Below are 18,279 nucleotides of genomic sequence, written 5' to 3'. Positions count from 1 at the left end.
ACTTTCGAAATATCAAATTGTACAGTTTTAGAGGTTAATGCTGCCGTAGCGTAGCAGAGAGGAAAAAGGAGAGTACAAACAGCACATGCATGAGGATGATTGACAGCAATAAGACCCTCCTCCTGACTGTTTCTTCTTGGTGTTGGGAGAAGAGCGAGGAACTTCTTTTTTTTTCACAGATTATCTGTCTCATACCCTACTGACAAAACATTCTAGATAACTCATTCAATTTTAGCAAATATGTAAAAATTATATTTTTACAGAAGTTACAAACTCCAGCTTTAAAACTGATGAAGTGCCAACGCCACTGGCAGATTTCACTCAATGAAACATGTTAGAAATGAAATGGGACTACCAACTGTCTGTGCAGACAAAAATATCTACTAAATTAGCTTTGAATATTTTTGTTTTAAAGTTTAAAATATACTTTTTTTTTTATTAACCCCGACATACAAATAAACCAGATTAAAAATAACCAGCCTGTAGTTGAATCCCATTGTGATATTAAGAGCTTTATTTAGTCCCGTTCATACTGGAGTCTGCTTGGGGGGGAAAAAAATCAACACAATGACATGAAAAAAAAAAACTGAATCCTGATTCACACAATGAGGAAAGTTACATCATTTTCTTGAAATTTTCTATGGCTTCTGTGACTTTCTGGAGCTCGGTCTGGCTCTGGCGTAGCTGTGGAGGAAAGAGGGGGAAAGCAGATGTCATTTACCGGGACATTCACGGGTCCTACAGCTTCAGGAAGCCGGCAAGTCAATTTCTTTTTGTCACCTTCTCCGCATCCTGCTCCTGCACCTTCGCCGGCACCTTCTCCTTGTAATCATTCTTCGCCATCTTCTCTCTCAGCTTCTCCATCTGTTTCTCCAAATCACCTTTCTTTGTCATCAGTTTAGTCACTTCCTTCTCCACATCAATGAGACCCTGCGGTGGGGGTGGTGGGGGGGAGGAAGACGCGAGGACAACAGTTTTAAATCAGCTGGTAATTTCAGCTCTGAAAGCGAGAGTAAAATACTGGAGCAGCGATCTGAGAATGTATGCCTTGATTAGCATACAGATGATGTGTGTTTATGCTTTTAGGGCCGAGTTAGTGCTGTCATGTAATTTGTCTGAGCTGAAATGGAGCATTCAGCTGATTAACAGCAGAAAAACATATGGAAAATGTCAGCCCATCTGTTGCATATTCAGCCTAATTTACACAAATACAACAAGAGGATGCGGCAAAACTAGACGCACTTTACCGACAGGTGAAGTTCAACTTGACTTGAAACTTTTAGAGGGATTTTCCACACTTTTCCAGGCAAAACATTATGACCACCTCCCCTCTACTGTTACCACAATAGACCAAAGCTGTCAAGGAATGGATTATCTGCCAGAAATAAGCTAAAATATTTAGGCTGCGAATAATAATGTTCACCTAGACCAGGGGTGTCCAAAGTGAGACCCGGGGGCCTTTTATGCACCGAGAACGAGTCTGGGTGGCCTTTGATTACAGTTCAAGAATAAAGTAAATTTATTTTGCCAGTTCAGGCAGGTGATGTGGATCTACATTTAAAAACATTAGATTAAATTTTCAATGACATTCAAAAAGATAAATAAAGAAACAAACAAAATCTTGACATGGAAAATGTGAGGTGCAACATATAACGTATTCATTCAGTCAATTTATTGGTAATAGGAACCAAAAACTTCCAGAGGTTTTTTTTTTTTTACCAAAATGCGACTTGGTCTCACCCACCTAATACATTTGGTAAAGAGAAAGTAGGAATTTAGCAACTGATCCAGTTCTTGTTGCTAAAAAGAAACGAAATAATGCAGAAAAAAATATAAAAATTTAGGATATTGTTTGCTACTGATTTACTTTTCCCTTGTCTAGAGAAATACAACTGCTTTGCTTATTTTATTAAAATATTCTGTTTAGTTTATTGTTTATTTAACAGGTAAATAAATAAAAAATGTATGGCCCCTAGAGAACTTTCAACTCGATAGTTTTTGGTTTCCAATCCAAAAAGTTTGGACATGACAAACCTGGAGAACAGAATGGACTGGAGACACAAAATGTCCACTGGACAGGACAGAAGCAGCATCAGAGCCAAAAAGCTGAAGGTTTTAGAAAAAGTTGTTTCTGCTGTAGGGATGATTTTTCTGGAGACTTAATATAATGTTTGTATTATTGACATATCCGTATAATCTAGTTTCCTTTTGGTATCAATTAAGCATTTTTTAATAGGTTGTTTTTAACATAATAGATGTAATATAGTGTCTTCAGTCAGAGGCTTCTTCTGACGTGCTGTAACACAGACTGCTGCAGCATCTACAATTACTTTTTTTTTTTTTTCAATAAACTTATTTTTGCACTGAATCGTCCATCAGAACTTCATGTTTTTTCCACCACATCTCAGAAATTCACTGAGATCTGGGGAAGCTGGAGGCAAAGTCAACACCTCAGACTATTTCATTTCCCTTTGGTATCAATAAGGTATTATATTTTAATTGCATTTCCACTTCCCGTATGCGGTAGGGAACATTATTGTGCCGAAAGAGGCCACAGCACCAGATCTGACTCGTCAAACTAACCCAGATCTTTACATTTCTCCATTTTTTCTGCATCTCAATTTTCCCGCCCACCAGCAGGTGCCATAATTAGGAGGCTATGAGTGTTACTCACTTCCCTTATGTTGGAAACTCATAAAGAAGTGCACAAAAGCATGAACATAAATGGTTGCTATGGAGACTAGCCGACCCCTAGATACCATCCCTTGCTGTGGGTGTAGAAAGCCTTAAAAAGTTTCTTCTGCGGCTGCAGCAGCATCATCATCTCAGACAAACAGAAGCTGCTGCTGTTTCTCAGCAGGTGTTGGTGATTTTCTTTCTCTACCTTATTACCGGATGAAGTAGTTAGAAAACTGAAAGCATAAATAAGAAAAAAAAAGGCTGATTATTGTATAGATTTCACCGATACAACCAGCTGTTTTGGTAAAACAGAATTTAAATCGTTTAACAACTGTTCTCAAATAAAACATTTTTGTACGTTTTTCAGAAGCTTCTTCATTAAAAATGTATTTATTTTAAACATCTTTACTGTGGACAATTAAAACTGTGGAGGCCTCAGTCTGTACAGAGAGGCGATTATTATCGTATCTCCTCAACTCCAATGTCTCTCTGCTTTCTAGCTATACAGTTTTAATCAGGAGCAGCAAAAGCAAATGAGGTGGATTAGCAGCTTGGCAACAACTGAGTGTCTCATCCAGGACATGTTACTGAGCTGTTAGCATGTCATACTGCTAGGCCTGTCACAATACGAAATAAATCAATTAATTGCATGATAAATTAAAGCAAACTCAATCATTTCCATTATTTATTGTTTTTTTTTTTTACCAAAAACTGCAAGATAAAAGGGATGGTTGTGGCAAAATGTATCAATAAAACTATCCATTAAACAGTTAAAATATGAGTAAATAGGTGTCTGTATTCAACAGCTCCCCTTAAATTTGAAAAACATTATTATTATTATTATTATTATTTAATTTGGCAGAATACAGATTAAAAAAAGGTTTTGTGTCTCTATATGGCCGGCCGGATTTGCCTTTAGTTTGACACGAGGGGGGAAAAAAGAAAGACACTAAATAATGAGGCTGCATTGCTTTGCTTATCCTCCAACGATCACATTCAGACTCAAGCTAAGCGTTAGTCAGTCACACCTGCTGCTCCGGGAGGATTTTTACAACCTTTCCTTATTTGCATTTCGCAACAAAAGCCACAATCTGAACAGAAGCCACCAGAGGAATCTCACTGGCACAGGAATCAGTCCGGAGATGGCTAAAAAATAATTTCCCAGGCTGGATATTCTACGCAACACAGAGCAGACTGTCAGCAAGTAGAGATAATACGGTCATCCCTTCAAAATGAATAAAAAGACTAGAAGAAAACCGGTCCGGTCGGCTGTCGAGAGGCCGACAGGAATGGATTCGATGGAATCGATTATCTTCATGTTTCCCTCTGAAAGATTCTTCCTTGTATTTTCTATTGGACTCCTTTAAACCCATGAAAGGCAGAAAAGGCTCCTGAAATTCACCTTCTCCTCATTTTTTTTTTTTTTTACACCACAAAAACCCAGCATCTTAACATGGCTGTGCAGGCTTTTCAAACCCCCCATTTACCCCGTCAGACCTATTTACAAATTCGACATTAGGGCTGCCTTTAAATGCACCGGCTGGGATCACGGCGACGGTCTCTGCAGTCTCAATTTGGAGCACATTAAAGCACTTAAAAATCCAAGCGCGTTAACCCGTTTCCAGCACAAAGGAGGAGTCGGATTACTGGGCTCTCACCTTGAGCATGAGGTTGACAGTACATCTGTCAGAAGCGATAGCCACAGCGCAGCCTTCTGGGACCGGCTGCTCGGCTGTCAGAGGGATGACGGCCTGAGAGTAAGACAAGGTCTGAATCTGCAGGCTGTATTTCTGCAGCAGAGACACGGTTGCAGCATCTATGCACTGCAGGTAGCCTGGAAGACGAAACACAGGGCAGATTTTAGACAGCGAGTGACATTGGGTTAAGCTTTAATGCAGCAATACGCACTCAAATTTTAAAGCCACATTTGTGTTAAAAACGTGTAGGAGTGAGAGAAACAAAGGAATATATAATCTAGAAGTAATAGTGCTAAGTGCCTCAACTTTATTTAAGTGCAGTACTTGAACTATGCAATTACTTCCCACCACCTCTATTCATGTCAGCGGAGGCTGAGAAAGCCATCCAGCAGGCTTCCAAAAAACCAACAAAAGAGATTGTGGATAAAAAGTGAAAGTCTCGAAAGTAAATTTGAGAGAAATTTAGACGTTTTAAGAGTCTCTGCTTCCTTACAGTCGGCTCTGGTCTTGGTCAGGTTGTAGTCGGCCCTCAGAGATCGGATCGTCTTGACCACCGTCATGGCGAACTCCATGTCGCGGTCGACCTCTTCGCTGTTCCAGCAAAACTACAGGAAGGACGTTACAGGAACACTTTTGGCTCAAAAAGCAAAGAGAAGCACATCGCTAGCAAACAAACTGCATAATCTAAAGTCGAGATCAATTTAATTCCTCTGTGTTTTACCTCTGTGGTGTCTGGGTAGGACGTGACGCAGATGCTGGGTGGGTCAGTCTGAGGTTTCCGTCGACGTAACCTCTGGTAGAGTTCCTCAGTGACGAACGGCATCAAGGGGGAGAGAAGCCGCAAACCCACGTCCAAACAGGTGTAAAGGGTCTGCCTGCACACTTCGGCCTGCCTCTGGGTGGCGCTGTCTTCGTCTGCCCTAATGAACACCGGCTTCACACTCTCCTGCAATCCAAAGAGTTTGTTACGGCCCATAACTCATCCACCCGGCGTCTACGCCCGCTTGTCCTTGCAGAGTCATCGTCTTCAAATCAAACGAAATTTGTGTCAAATGTCTGAGCAGCAAAAGTTTTTATTTGTGTCGCCGTCACTTTAAGAAGTCATGAGAGGTCAACAACCTCTCCCACATTTACAAAACCAAACCAATTTGGTGTCAATAATCATCTGTGCTACAAAATTATTTTAGCTGCACAAACCAGCACAATTAATTTATATCAGTTTCATTTGATTTTGTTAAAGTGTGTAATCTGAGGAGTGCAGGGGCAGATTGATCTCTGAAAACATTTTTTTTAAATCTTAAAAATTATAAATAGTAGACTTATGTCCAATTATGCTGCAAAAATGTTCGTTTCTGACATTAATTTTGTTTAAATTGAAGAAGGTTGTGTCTCTTGAAAAAAGAACTACACAGACTGAACTGATCAGATTTCTTCTAGCGAAACTTTATTTTAATTTTAAGAATTTTTCCATATAAAATTGCATTTTATCACGACATTCTCACAATTAAGCAAAATTTCTCAAAGCCTGGCCCTAATATTCTGTCATTCAACTCACAGAAGGGATAAATGAAATGAAAGCTGCGATTTGAAGACATTTCTGTCATTTGTTTTAAAAACTGTAATCGGATGTGGATAAAAAAAAAAAAAGAAACACAAGTTTTATTATTAAGCCGTATCGCTCAGCCCTAAAGCCACTGCTGCCCAAGCTGGATTTATTTTAACACTTTCCACACATCTTTACTGTCTTTTCTGACATAAACTGGAAGTAGTGGCTCTTACCAAGTAGACGTCGCAGAGCTCATAGAGCCAGAAGTTGTAGACGGCGGTGGTGATGGCTGGGAAATCGTAGGCCTTGAAGCCAGAGTCACACAGAGCCACAGCCGCACTCAGCCTGGACAGGATCCACCTGTCTGCCACGCTCTCCTCTCCAGACAGCTGAACAAATGCACCGCTTAGCATGTGGAAATCCAAATAAACAACGCAGAAGATCTACTGCTGCAGTAATAAACAACAAGACCTATTTGCATTCATCGCCTGCCACCTGTCTTCGCTCCGTCTCATGATCTCACCTGGGCTTTTTCCGAGGGAACAAAGTTGTCTCCAAGTGTTTTCATTGCAAACTTCACAGCGTTCCACAGTTTGTTGCAGAAGTGACGGTACCCCAGGATGCGGTTGACATCCAGGTTGATGTCCCTTCCTGGGAGAAGAAAAAAAGACGCACATGATGATTCAGTAACGCAGGATTTTATAAATGTATCAGCCACCTATTCTAAGAGCAGTGATGTTCTTGTGTTTATTTTTTGGTTTTTATGACAAACTGGGTGGGCGTCAAAGGGAGAATCAGAAACTCTGCGAGGGATTTCACCTTGGCTGGTGTAGGCGCACAACGCGAACCGGAGAGCATCCGTCCCACACTCTGGGATGCCATTTGGATAGTCTGACTTCTGGCCTTGCTTCGCCTTCTCCACCTCTACAGGATCCAAGTTGCTGTCCGTCAGCTGGGCGTGAAGACCCTACAGGAAGAGGAGCAGCGCACTTTAATAAAATGAATCCAATTTCAGGGGCTCCAGGTCTGGAAATGCTAAACAGCAAACTGAAAAATGTTTTCCAGATTTCATTCTTCACTTGTAACGGATAAAAATCTAGATTTAAAAAGTGATATTTTAATATATTTATATTTAACTGGCACCTTTAAGCGCTACTAGGGTTAGCAGTCGAGTTACTGCAAAGCTGCAGATAAATACACAAATATCTCACAGATTTTTACATCTATTTTTAAGTAACTAATCTTTTATAAATTCCAAAACTGAAAACAATATTTTTAACATTTCTGCAAACCAGAAAAACTGCTTAAAAAAATAAAAGTTTTTTTTTATCTTTTATCAAATGTTGAGTGAAAGCACGCTGCAACCAAAGCTGAAGGCGCTTTAAGGAAATGTTAGTGGGACTTTTTTTGTTTTTTTTCTCCAGCTTGTATTTGTGGAAAATACAGTAGTAATAATAATAAAATACAAATCTAAATCCCAACTGCTGTTCAGAGGGAATGTTTCACACTCAAATGTTTCTAGGATGTTGTGAAAACTGCAAACTAAATAATGTGGAAAACTTTTCGACGCCCTGACCTGGACGAGTAAACCTTTTATAAGGAAAAACATTACAAAGGGTAAAGTTCAGTTTACTGCAAGTGAAGCAGTGCCCCCTAGAGGACACTTCTGCTCCGGCTGACTGAATAACTGCAGGAGAGATTGATGGCTTCAATAAAAGCCTGCTGGAAGCAGAAGGAGGTGGTTAATAAAGCTTTTTATAAGAATATGGGCTTCAGGGGGCCAAGGAGCTTGTAGTGAACATGTAAAAATAAAAAACCCAACTGGGAGACAAAGACAAGGAGTTTATCTCTGTGTTTGTGTCTGAAGGAATCTCTGCATGTCTTGTTTTTTTTTTTTAATGGACAAAACTCCAGACTCAATTTTTCAGAGTTTCCAGTCCTTTTCAGCCAATTTCTACAGAATAAAAACCAAATTGAACTGAATTTATTGGCTGAGGTTTCAGTAGAGGTACAGCTTTAAATGTGAAAGCTGCAGAAAACACAGAGCAAGGAAGGACGAGTGAGTGAGTGAGTGAGTGAGTGAGTGAGTGAGTGAGTGAGTGAGTGAGTGAGTGAGTGAGTGGGTGGGTGGGTGGATGGATGGATGGATGGATGGATGGCCTGCTGTAAATGTATATTTTCTATCATTACTTATTTCTTTTATCTTCCTTGTCTGGTGATGGACGACCCATCGCTTTAAGCAGAAACCTCATAGAGAACGCCTCCTGAAGCATTATGGGTAACGTCAGTAGCGGCTCTCTTACCTCCAGGGAAATCCCGGTGATGACGTCCAGCGGGTCGATGACGTTCCCGAGGGATTTGCTCATCTTCCTGCCGTGAGCGTCCCGCACCACAGCGTGCAGATAAACCTGTCGAGGAGAGACGCCGTCGTTCAGGCTGATCGTCCTCCTGCTAAAGGTCACTAAAGGTCGACCGGCCTCACCTCTTTGAAGGGCAGCTTGCCCGTCAGTTTCAGGCCCATCATCACCATGCGGGCGACCCAGAAGAACAGGATGTCATGACCCGTCTCCAGCAGGCTGCCGGGGTAGAACACGTTCAGGTCCTGGCTCTGAAGCATGAGGAAAAACACTCTCAAAGTCACGTTTTACGAGACATGAACCAGTTTATTATCTTCATAAAAGTTACAGGTGAACTCAGAATGGAGGTGAAGGCATTCCTGGTTTATAAGCTCTGCAGACTTTGTGGCATTTGCATCGGTAGCGAGTCAGACGAGTCTTACCTCATTAGGCCATCCGAAAATAGAGAAGGGGAAAATGCCAGACGAGAACCAAGTGTCCAGAACATCCTCGTCTGAAACACGAGAGCAGAAGAAGGTTAGCTCGTCCACTCAAATCGTTGGTTAAATTGATTTAATAAAGTGACTCTGTGTGGCTGCAGACCGGCTAACCGAGGTACTGAACGAGCTAAACGAGCAAATCTCACCCTGCCGGAGGGAAATTTTATCCACAGACACATTGAAGCGTTTTGCTGCCTTTTCTTTGGCCTCCTCCTCTGATCTGCCACTCACCCAGTAATGGCCATCCATGTCCTGGAGATTAAAAAAAAAAACCGCAAGATATGAGCAATGCTGATGCAAATCGCTTTCACCTGTCATCTAAATCCCTCCACAGCAGAAAGGAGCGATAGATGTCAGTTTACCTCGCCGGGCTTCACAGCAGGATCATTTACGGTGACGAAATAGGCAGGAATACGGTGACCCCACCACAGCTGCCGGGAGATGCACCAGTCTCTAAAAAAAAATGGAGGAGAATTTAAAAACGCTCTTAAATTATTGAAACAAGACAGAAAGAGACTTCTGAAAAAAAGAATCAAAGTTTTGTTTCATAGTTACAGATTTTTGTTTTGTGCCAAATTAGATAAAGGTGAAAACATGTTTAATACTGTTTAATGTCAAGAAGTTCTTGCCAAATACAGCATCAGCTGTTTGTCAAGTGGTAGTTTTACCAACACATTCTGCCACAAACGGACCTTTGAAGACATTCTTGGTCATGATGTGGCCCCAAAATGAAAATGAGTTTGACACAGCAGGCTGAAGCTACACTTGCTAGATTCCTCTCATGCACATTAAACCTTTAATAATCGAGCGTCATCAAACCGAGACCTGGTTGTTCCACATGTAAACAACAAACTGCTGGTTTCCAAAATTAAAGTCCAAGGCAAATCCTCTCCTGCCAAACCAGTACGGCAACAAATTCCAGTTATGAGAATTTTCCACTTGCAAATCACAATGTGTAGTTGTGAACTGAGTTTTGTAACCTTGCAGAATAAAATGGCTGAGAATTTTATCTTTGTGCATCAATAGATAATAATTCATGTTTGTAAAAAATAAACACACAAGCTACAATTTTAGTTTTTTGCTGCAGAAACAAAACTACGGGTAAAACTTTACTTCTTTTGCTTATGTGTGAGTTTGAGTTATAATAGTTTGGGGTTTTTCAATAGTTTGATTTTGTTGTGACTTTTTGTCTGATTCAGTTAGTTTTAATTAGTTTTTATAGTGTGTTTACTAGTTTTATTAGTTTAGTTTGGGTTTCATTAGTTATAGTAGTAGTTTTAGTTTTTTCATATTCTGATTTATTTTAGGTCAAAATATTGTATTGTGATTATGTATACATCAATTAGGTAATGAAAACTATACGGAAAATACAAATTTCTAAACATATATTTAATTATTGTTGAACAAAAATTAACTCCAGCGTTTTATCCCAACTTTTGCCGTCGCCATTTTGCAGACATCAGACTAACAGAGGTGCTGCCAGGAGTTTACAGCTTGTATAAAAAAAGCTGTAAACTTTTTTTAAAAGGAGAAAATAATAAAAAAAAAGCACCAAGTGCATCACAAATTGTGCCTTTTCTGATTTTAATATTTGACCACCGATTCCATCAGGTTTTACTTCTTTTCTTTCTTCTTGTCCTTATCATTCATGGCCAAGATGATCATCAGCTTTCTGAAGATTGTGATGTGAAAAAAACATCTATTTCACATCAGTTAGAAGGCTGATAAACAGATTCATCACCAAAAAACATAAAATATTATATCAATAATTTCAGTTTTATAAACACACGATACAGTTCTAGTAAGTTACAGTTTTTTCCCCATTAATTGCAGTTTTTATTTATTTCAGTTAATGTTCAGTTTTGATAGTTTCATAACGACAGGTGCAGGTACGAATCTTGACAAGGATTTTCTCCCGTTCGGCTGATTGGTCATGTAACTAACAGACCTACCTGATGTTGTCCATCCAGTTGAACCACGTCTTCAGGTGGTGATCGGGGATGATCTTCAGCTTCCCTTCCCTCACGACGTCTGCAGCCTGTTTGCCCATTTCTGTGCAGCTGACGTACCACTGAGGCTTCAGCAGCGGCTCCACGATGTCCTTCGAACGGCTGATTGAGAGGGAAAAGGCCAGAGGTTAGGAAATCATCCTAAATGGGAGACATAAATCTTTCCAACCGTCTGCGCTCTACCTGCAGACGGGCACAACCATGGGGTTGTCTTTGATCTCTTTAAACTGGCCTCTGTCCTTCAGCGCCTGCAGGACGGCTGTTCTGGCCTCGAATCGCTTCATGCCCTTTGGGACAGACAGAGGAGGTGAAAATGAGAACGTCTGAGACAAAATGGCTTCCCTGAGCCAAGCTGGCTGAGTGTCACAGAGAAAATGCCCTCGCTGCAGGAGGAACAGAGCTAATGAGACACTGTACCAGGAAGGGAGGAGGCACGTTAATGAGCAGCCCATTTTCATCCAAGATGTTGATGAAGGCCAGATTGTGTCTCTCTCCGACCTCGTAGTCATTATGGTCGTGAGCCGGGGTGATTTTGACAGCACCTGAACGCAGAGGGTGGAGAGGGACGGAAAAGGACAACTGTAATGAGCCAAAAGGCCCAGCTGAACAACTCTGTGATTACTTCTTCTCTTTTCCCTGTGATAAAAAACTCACCCGTTCCAAAATTCATGTCCACAAAGTCGTCCAAGACTATCGGCATCTTGCGCTCGCAAAAGGGATGCAGCACGAATTTTCCCTTCAGGTGCTGGTACCTGGGGTCAGCCGGGTGGACGGCCACCGCCGTGTCTCCCAACATCGTCTCGATACGGGTCGTGGCCACGATCACTTCCTCATCTGAGGAACACCGAGTTCAGGGAATTTACTGAGGGCGGGACACGGCGTCTTCGCTAAATTCATCTGTTCTGCTCCACTGTATTTACCTGATCCATCCACCTTGTAAGCGAAGGACACCAAGACCCCGAACTCTACTTTCTCCTTGTAGCCGGGCACAGGGAGCAGAGTTCTGCCACTGAGCTCCTTTTTATCCACCTGGAAGACAAATAAATATTAGAGGTTTATTGAGGAGGGAACACTGTGATCAGAGCCGGCAGAGGACGGGCTGGAATCAGGTTTCGTTTTGTCTCCATCTGCAAATTTACAGCTCTGGAGACAAATTTTCATCTATTCATCGCAGGCATGAAGGTCAGGATAACTTCTAATGGTGGATTAGAGTCGTTCTTTCCCACAACTTCACTTGATTTTTAAACTAGAGTAAAGTGCACAAGTTCTCAAAGTGTTTAAAATGATAGAGTTCAATTAATTAGTTTCAAACACAGATTTGAGGTCAAAAATCATACAAATTTGTTCATGAGATATCTGTATCTGTATTTTTATGACCAAGCTTTTATAATGAGTAGAGTCAAGTTTATCCAGAGACTTTTAATGAAAAGCTGAATTTGCTGCACCCAAATCAGCACTTATCTAATTTATTAAACTCGGCTAAATATAGGAGGCATTTTAAAAGAAAGTGACCTGAATTATGTTCTCATAGCTGAGAATAAATTAGTTCAACTGAGCCTGGAATAATTTGAGAACCAGATGGTTTTCTTTTAATACAGCAAACAAAATCCTTTTTATATTTTGAATATATGATGAATAACACTCCTTTCCTAAAAAAAAAAAAAAAAAAAAAACAAAAAAAAACATGACTTTATGTGATTTCAGTAAAGCAGGAAAAATACATGCTGATCTAAATTCAGACTATTCTTGTTTTTAAGTCTTAAAGCTAACTTTTTCTCATTGATCTTTCACTCAGCTTGAATTGTTGGTTTTTACAGTTGCTCTTAATGTATTTGCTGTTTTTGGTCAACTGCATTGTATCTAAAGTGCTTTATAAATAAAGCTGGAACGGAATGGAAAAATAAAAAGGTTATTTAACTTTTATATATAAAAGGTATATGTATCGGTATATGTCAACATCACAAGCAGAGAGAAATGAGGACAGGTTCAAACCGACCTCTATGTCAGAGATGGCGGAGTTCAGTGTGCAGGACCAGTTGACGAGCCTCTTGCTCCGGTAAATCACTCCTTCGTCATGCATGCGGATGAAGGCCTCCTGCACTGCGTAGGACAGCTTCTGGTCCATGGTGAAGCACGCCCTGTCCCAGTCCAGAGAGGAGCCCAGCTTCTTCAGCTGGTGGTAAATACGGTCTCCCTTCCTTCAGAGGACAACGTTCATCTTCATTAGCTGTTTATTAAAAGTCGTTTTGGATCCATTTTCCAGCTGGTATTTAGACTCACTCGTTCTTCCATTTCCAAACTTCCTGGATGAAGTTCTCCCTGCCCAGATCGTGGCGGCTCAGACCTTTCTCTCTCTTCAGCTTCTTCTCCACCACCACTTGCGTTGCGATGCCGGCGTGGTCGCAGCCCGGGTTCCACAGCGTGGTTTCCCCCCGCATCCTGTGCCTAAAGACGAGCCTCATCAGCTCACTACAACTCTAAAGGTGACCTGTTGCGCTTCCTTAAACCGGTTAGGATACGTCTGCATACTAAACATGTTCATGACGTCTTAGTGAGCTTCCTGCCCAGTTTTGCCTATTTTTAGGGGTCTTGTCACTTTAAATCCAAGTAAGCTGCACCTGGCCACGCCCCCAACTCATCGTTTTCACTCACATGGGGATATGGCTGCAAACAGATGCGAAATTATGCAATTGTGCATCTTTGTAAAGAATAAATAGATTTAAAATACATTTTCATGAATAGACTGTAGTGCAATTTAAATTCTTCAAAAAAAAATTTTTTTTAATGAGAAACATCTGTGGGAAAATAAAATTGAGAATTTATATTCAGCTAAAGAGAGAGTATCAAAATGGGCCCTCTGAAAACTAAATTTATCCGGAAAGCAGCGGCCCCTTAGTGTCCAGATCAGAACTTCCTCTAGCGTTGGCATAAAGTAAGTATAAAGGTTTTCCTGTTGAGGACAGAGTCTGTGTTTTGTGTGACCTTAATGTGGCTTAAGATGAGCAGCATTTTGTCCTTTACTGTTCTCCATATTCTGATTTAAGATTTTCTTGGTTGTACTTTTGTCTGTAAAGCTTGGAAAAAAAACATAAGTGCTCTATGATGGTTGAGTTTAAAGATTTAATGATGTAATGGTATTTCTGCAGCCATTTTGTTCGGTAGGTTTTGTATGTGGATTATTTTATAAGCCCATGTGGGCTGGAGACCAGTGCTAAGTGACACTTAAATAAAAGTAATCAATCAATCAAAAGCAGTGCCTCCTGTACAACCAACAAGTGGTTTCTGAATGGCAAGTCAACAATAAAATGCTTGTCTTTTTCAGCAGCCATTGCACAGCGCATATAGCAGTAAAACCAGCTGACCAAACCTGTTGGAACTCCACTTGGGTTGCTAGGTAACGGGCTGGGCTTTGCTGGGGTTGCTAGGTGATGGGAAGTGCCTGGTGATTTGTAACCTTACATTCAGAAGGTTTTTGAAGCATCTCATTTTCCAAACACCTAAAAACATGAACTTATTGCCAAAACAACAGCAGGTCAGGGTTTTTTTCAGGGTTTGGGGTGTTTTTAGAAGCAGTAGAAACCGAAATGGAAGTACAAAATCATGCAAAGTGTGAATTTTGCATAATTGGTGCCCTTTAAAATTCAAAATTTCACTGAAATACTCCTTTGATTTTTCCAGTTACAAGGCAGTGAAGTATAAATTACCATCTGGTCAAACAATCCTGAATGGCGTTGGTGAGAGCGTGACCCAGGTGAAGAGATCCGGTCACGTTTGGAGGAGGGATGCACATCATGAAGATGCCACGAGGGTTCGGCTCACTGATGCTCTTCCTCTATAAAATGCAGGAGATTAGAGTTATTCCTTAAATGTTCTGATCCAAAGTTGGCACAAACAAAGAAGAGGGACACACTTACACCAAATTCAGGTTTGAAAAAGCCCTGCTTCTCCCACCATGGATACCAGGCAGCCTCCACGTACTGAGGGCTGTACGAGTCAGGAAGCGCACTGACGACGTCTAAAACCAGAGGTCACAGAGAAGCTTTAAACTCTATAAACAATTCATATTATATGGTGAAAATAATCATTAGTCCTACAAAACGGAGAGGAATAACATGTCAGGATAACACAAGCAGCCCATATAATTAAAATTTTATCGGGATATACTCAATGGTAATTTGACTATCGAGTAAAAAGCATGGTTTTTCAATGTGCCAAATAAAAGTTAAAACGATGAAGAGTAACCAGATCTGCGATGTTCAAACTACCTTTTTTATCTCCGGGGTTTGTAGGAATGTCGTATGTAATCACTCCAAGCTCTTTCTTCTCAGGTTTTGCCTTTTTCTGGAAGACAAAAGCAGCAAGGACCGAACACAAAGCATTTATCAAGTCATCTTGGTGATGTACATTTTGACGCTTTTTGAAATTACAAAAACACTCTTTCAAAGATTAATTATTTTCCGTACCTCTGCTGCAGGTTGTGTCTTTTTCTTTGCCTCCATTTCTTTCTTCTGTTGAAACTTTTCCAGTTTTTCTCTCTTCTTTGCTTCCTTTTTCAGCTGCGCCTCCGTCTTTGGTGGACCTGCAGGTGAAAATTAATAAGTAAACTCACAGATAAAACATTGCTGCGAATCTCAAAATATTCCTCTAATATTTACGAATGCCTGTGGAGGACTCGGTTTACCATTAGCAGCAGGACTGTTGGAGTCCACAGCAACATTTGCAGCTTTTCCAGCAGCGTTGGGTGTTGGTGTTACTGGTCCCACTTTCTCACAAAGAGCGATCTCTCCCAGCACCTTCAGGAACTGAGGCTGGTTGATGCAGGTTGTGAACCATCTGGTCACGTTGGTCACTGCCTTCCTGTCTGAAGGCTCCAACGCCTGAAAATAAAACATTAAACTAAAACAAGAAAAGACCAGGCAGGGAGAAGCGTTTATCATATGGCTGTGCTGCATACGTACATATTTGAATGGCAGAAGAACAGCTGTAGCAACGGCCATGTCAGCCAGAGTGAGGCTCTCTCCCACCAGGTACGTTCTCGGGGCCAAGGCCTGATCCAGAACCTTTAGAACCCGCATGAGCTCCGCCCGCGAAGTCTGCTGCAGCTGAAAATCAGAAAAGAGTTAAAGAAGATAATTCAGACAATCTAATCTCATCAGAGGTGGATAGAGTATCCAAAACTATACTCAAGAGTACAAGTGAAACTTCAACATATTTTTTCCTCAAAATTAAAAAGTAGCTCCCCAACAAATTACTCAAGACTAAAAAAGGATTTGGTTTAAAGGCTACACGAGTAATTGATCGATCAATCAATCATCAGATGAACCAAAATTCAAAGCTATGTGGATTTTTTTTTTTGTATTTTAAAGACTAAAATGAAAAAAAAAATGATATAAAAATAATTACAAAATAATATCAGGCAAAAAAAAAAAAAAAAAAAACATTTTCCCCAATCAATTACTTTCAAAGTAAAACTTGAAAGAGTGGAACAAAGAAAGGTAGTGTTAAAGGAAACCTGTTTGCAGTTTGCCAAACGGCGTGAAGGGACAGAACAAACATGAGGAACAAAAAGTGAAACTAAACATAGAGCAGCCCTGGAAGATAATCTTTAAGAGAATCCAAAAGAGGCAGAGGGCCAGTAGGTCAACAACCCTGAGTATACAGCCACAGCTACAGTCCAACGGTTTAGAGCAAAGCATATTCATGTGTTAAAGTAAAACATCTAAATCCGACTGAGAATCTCCAATCGAGCTTAAATTTTTCTGGGTAAAGATGTACCAAGCTGTTAGAGCAGTGAGTTTTTCGGACATTTCTCTATCTGTGTCATATGATGGGTCTAGAAAGTAGAGCTGGACAACAAATCAATACCAATATATATAACAGTAGTTATATCAATATCAATAGAAAATACATTCGATAGATTGTTCAACACTTTCACTGAACTCCAATCCAGAACCGCACAGCATTCTGGGGGATGTAGGCAGAGAAAAGGCTTTAGCCGCTCAACCTGTGAAGGTCACATTGGTGGCATCAACTTAACTTGCTAACTCTTTGGTTACCTGGCAACAACCTTTACCGTAACTTGTGGTTACCTAGCAACAACCTTTACAGTAACTTGTGATTACCTAGCAACAACCTTTACAGTAACTTGCACAACAGCAGTTTCAGGTTTTGCCACTATGCCTCATAACTGCTTCAAAATAAACAACAGTGTGCAGAGAAAGGAGAAACTGAACAACAGCTCAAGAGGAAAGGTCACACCACCAGTTTGGCTGAATTTCAGAAATTTAAAACAAAAAAACGAATCAATAATTATCGATATCCACTGATATTAAACGCTTACATCGTGATAGGGTTTTCAGCCACATCGTCCAGCCCTTGCAACATAAAATGCGAAAATATTAAAGAGGAAAGAATACGGCATCTAAATTCACAACAAACCTTTGCTTACCTTTTTATCTACGCCCATCACTCCCATCAGAGGGAAGACCACGGCACAGGAAACTGGGGTGAGCTCGTTGTCTGCAAAGCTGAGCCACTGCCACACTTGGCTCTGTTGCTTTGAATCGACCCCAGCCCTCTTCCCCTGAAAAGCCAGGTACCATGCCACCGCACTGGCCCCGCTCAGGACGGAGTCTCCGTCCCCGGCAGCGGTCAGGGCCAGGGCGGGTCTGGAGCGGGCATTCAGGGAAGCTGGCGGATCCTCCGAGACGATCCGAGGACAAGATGATGGACAAAACTCAGCAGCGATGAGAGCCAGCAGACTCCTGAAGTCATCGGGGTGAGGGGACACGTAGAGGGTGGCCATCTCTGGAGGAGACACGAGAGAAACACGAGTTTGGCACAACACTGACAAACATTTCCTGTAAAAGTTTCACAGCTGCGCAGCAACAATCAGGTTTATCCAGTCTAAAGAAAAATACTGACCATATTAATAGACTTCTGAGAAAGTTAAAGCCGGTAATAAGTTTCGAATTTACGACTTTTTAAAAATATGCGTTATATGCAATATCGCTCCCGTTGATAGCTGGAAAGCGTGATAATTTTACCACCCTATATGCTCTGTTTTATTAGGTTTAAAAGCTGATCTCTGTCACCACCTGTCAACTCTGAAGTCCTGCCCGGCAGGCTAAGTTAGCCTTAGCTTCTCTGTCAAAGTAAAGCTTCACTTTTTTACTCTTACTTTGGGTTTTGTGCGCACTGCTGCAGCTTCAAACTCGCTGTCTTTAAGCAAAGTTGTAGCGCTTTCTGTGAAAAATAGCGCTTAGAGAAAAGCAACTCATACCTTTGAATGGAGCAGAGAGACGTCAGCTTAGTTAGCATACACACAACCACATGAGTCCGCTCGGTCTTCTGCGCATGCGTCATCTGATGCAACGTAACAACAACTTCCGGTAAAAAAATAAATAAATAAAAATAAAAAATATATATATAAAAAGAAAATGCATTGTTTTGTTAAATGTCTATCGATGCGGTATGATAAGAAAAAAACTGAAAAACTATAATTATTAATAA

The 18,279-nt window shown here is 40.8% G+C and overlaps 1 protein-coding gene across 2 annotated transcripts; it reads right to left on the bottom strand.

The window, feature by feature from the left end:
• Nucleotides 1-491: 491 nt before the first annotated feature.
• On the bottom strand, nucleotides 492-18,141 carry vars1 (valyl-tRNA synthetase 1). 2 transcript variants are annotated; one of them, XM_007550209.2, is made up of 28 exons: nucleotides 18,050-18,141; nucleotides 17,216-17,574; nucleotides 15,726-15,869; nucleotides 15,449-15,644; nucleotides 15,231-15,346; nucleotides 15,033-15,108; nucleotides 14,682-14,782; nucleotides 14,472-14,599; nucleotides 13,048-13,212; nucleotides 12,764-12,965; nucleotides 11,688-11,796; nucleotides 11,422-11,601; nucleotides 11,185-11,309; nucleotides 10,951-11,054; nucleotides 10,711-10,869; nucleotides 9,121-9,211; nucleotides 8,905-9,010; nucleotides 8,702-8,772; nucleotides 8,405-8,530; nucleotides 8,226-8,330; nucleotides 6,742-6,889; nucleotides 6,446-6,573; nucleotides 6,156-6,311; nucleotides 5,098-5,322; nucleotides 4,870-4,981; nucleotides 4,338-4,513; nucleotides 781-930; nucleotides 492-684 (listed from the first exon to the last, which is right to left on the bottom strand). In XM_007550209.2, the coding sequence occupies exons 2-28, from the start codon at nucleotides 17,570-17,572 to the stop codon at nucleotides 616-618; spliced, it is 3,825 nt and encodes a 1,274-aa protein (XP_007550271.1). In that variant the 5' UTR covers nucleotides 17,573-17,574; nucleotides 18,050-18,141; the 3' UTR covers nucleotides 492-615. The 2 variants fall into 2 exon arrangements, with proteins under 2 accessions (XP_007550271.1, XP_007550273.1); XM_007550211.2 differs by lacking the exon at nucleotides 18,050-18,141 and adding an exon at nucleotides 17,948-18,032.
• Between the last annotated feature and the right edge of the window lie 138 nt (nucleotides 18,142-18,279).

The sequence above is a fragment of the Poecilia formosa genome, unplaced genomic scaffold (genome assembly GCF_000485575.1).
Source record: "Poecilia formosa unplaced genomic scaffold, Poecilia_formosa-5.1.2 Scaffold34, whole genome shotgun sequence".
In the NCBI taxonomy this organism is placed as follows: domain Eukaryota; kingdom Metazoa; phylum Chordata; class Actinopteri; order Cyprinodontiformes; family Poeciliidae; genus Poecilia; species Poecilia formosa.
The sequence above is the reverse complement of the archived record's forward strand: the minus strand, read 5'-3'. Positions and strand labels throughout refer to the sequence as shown.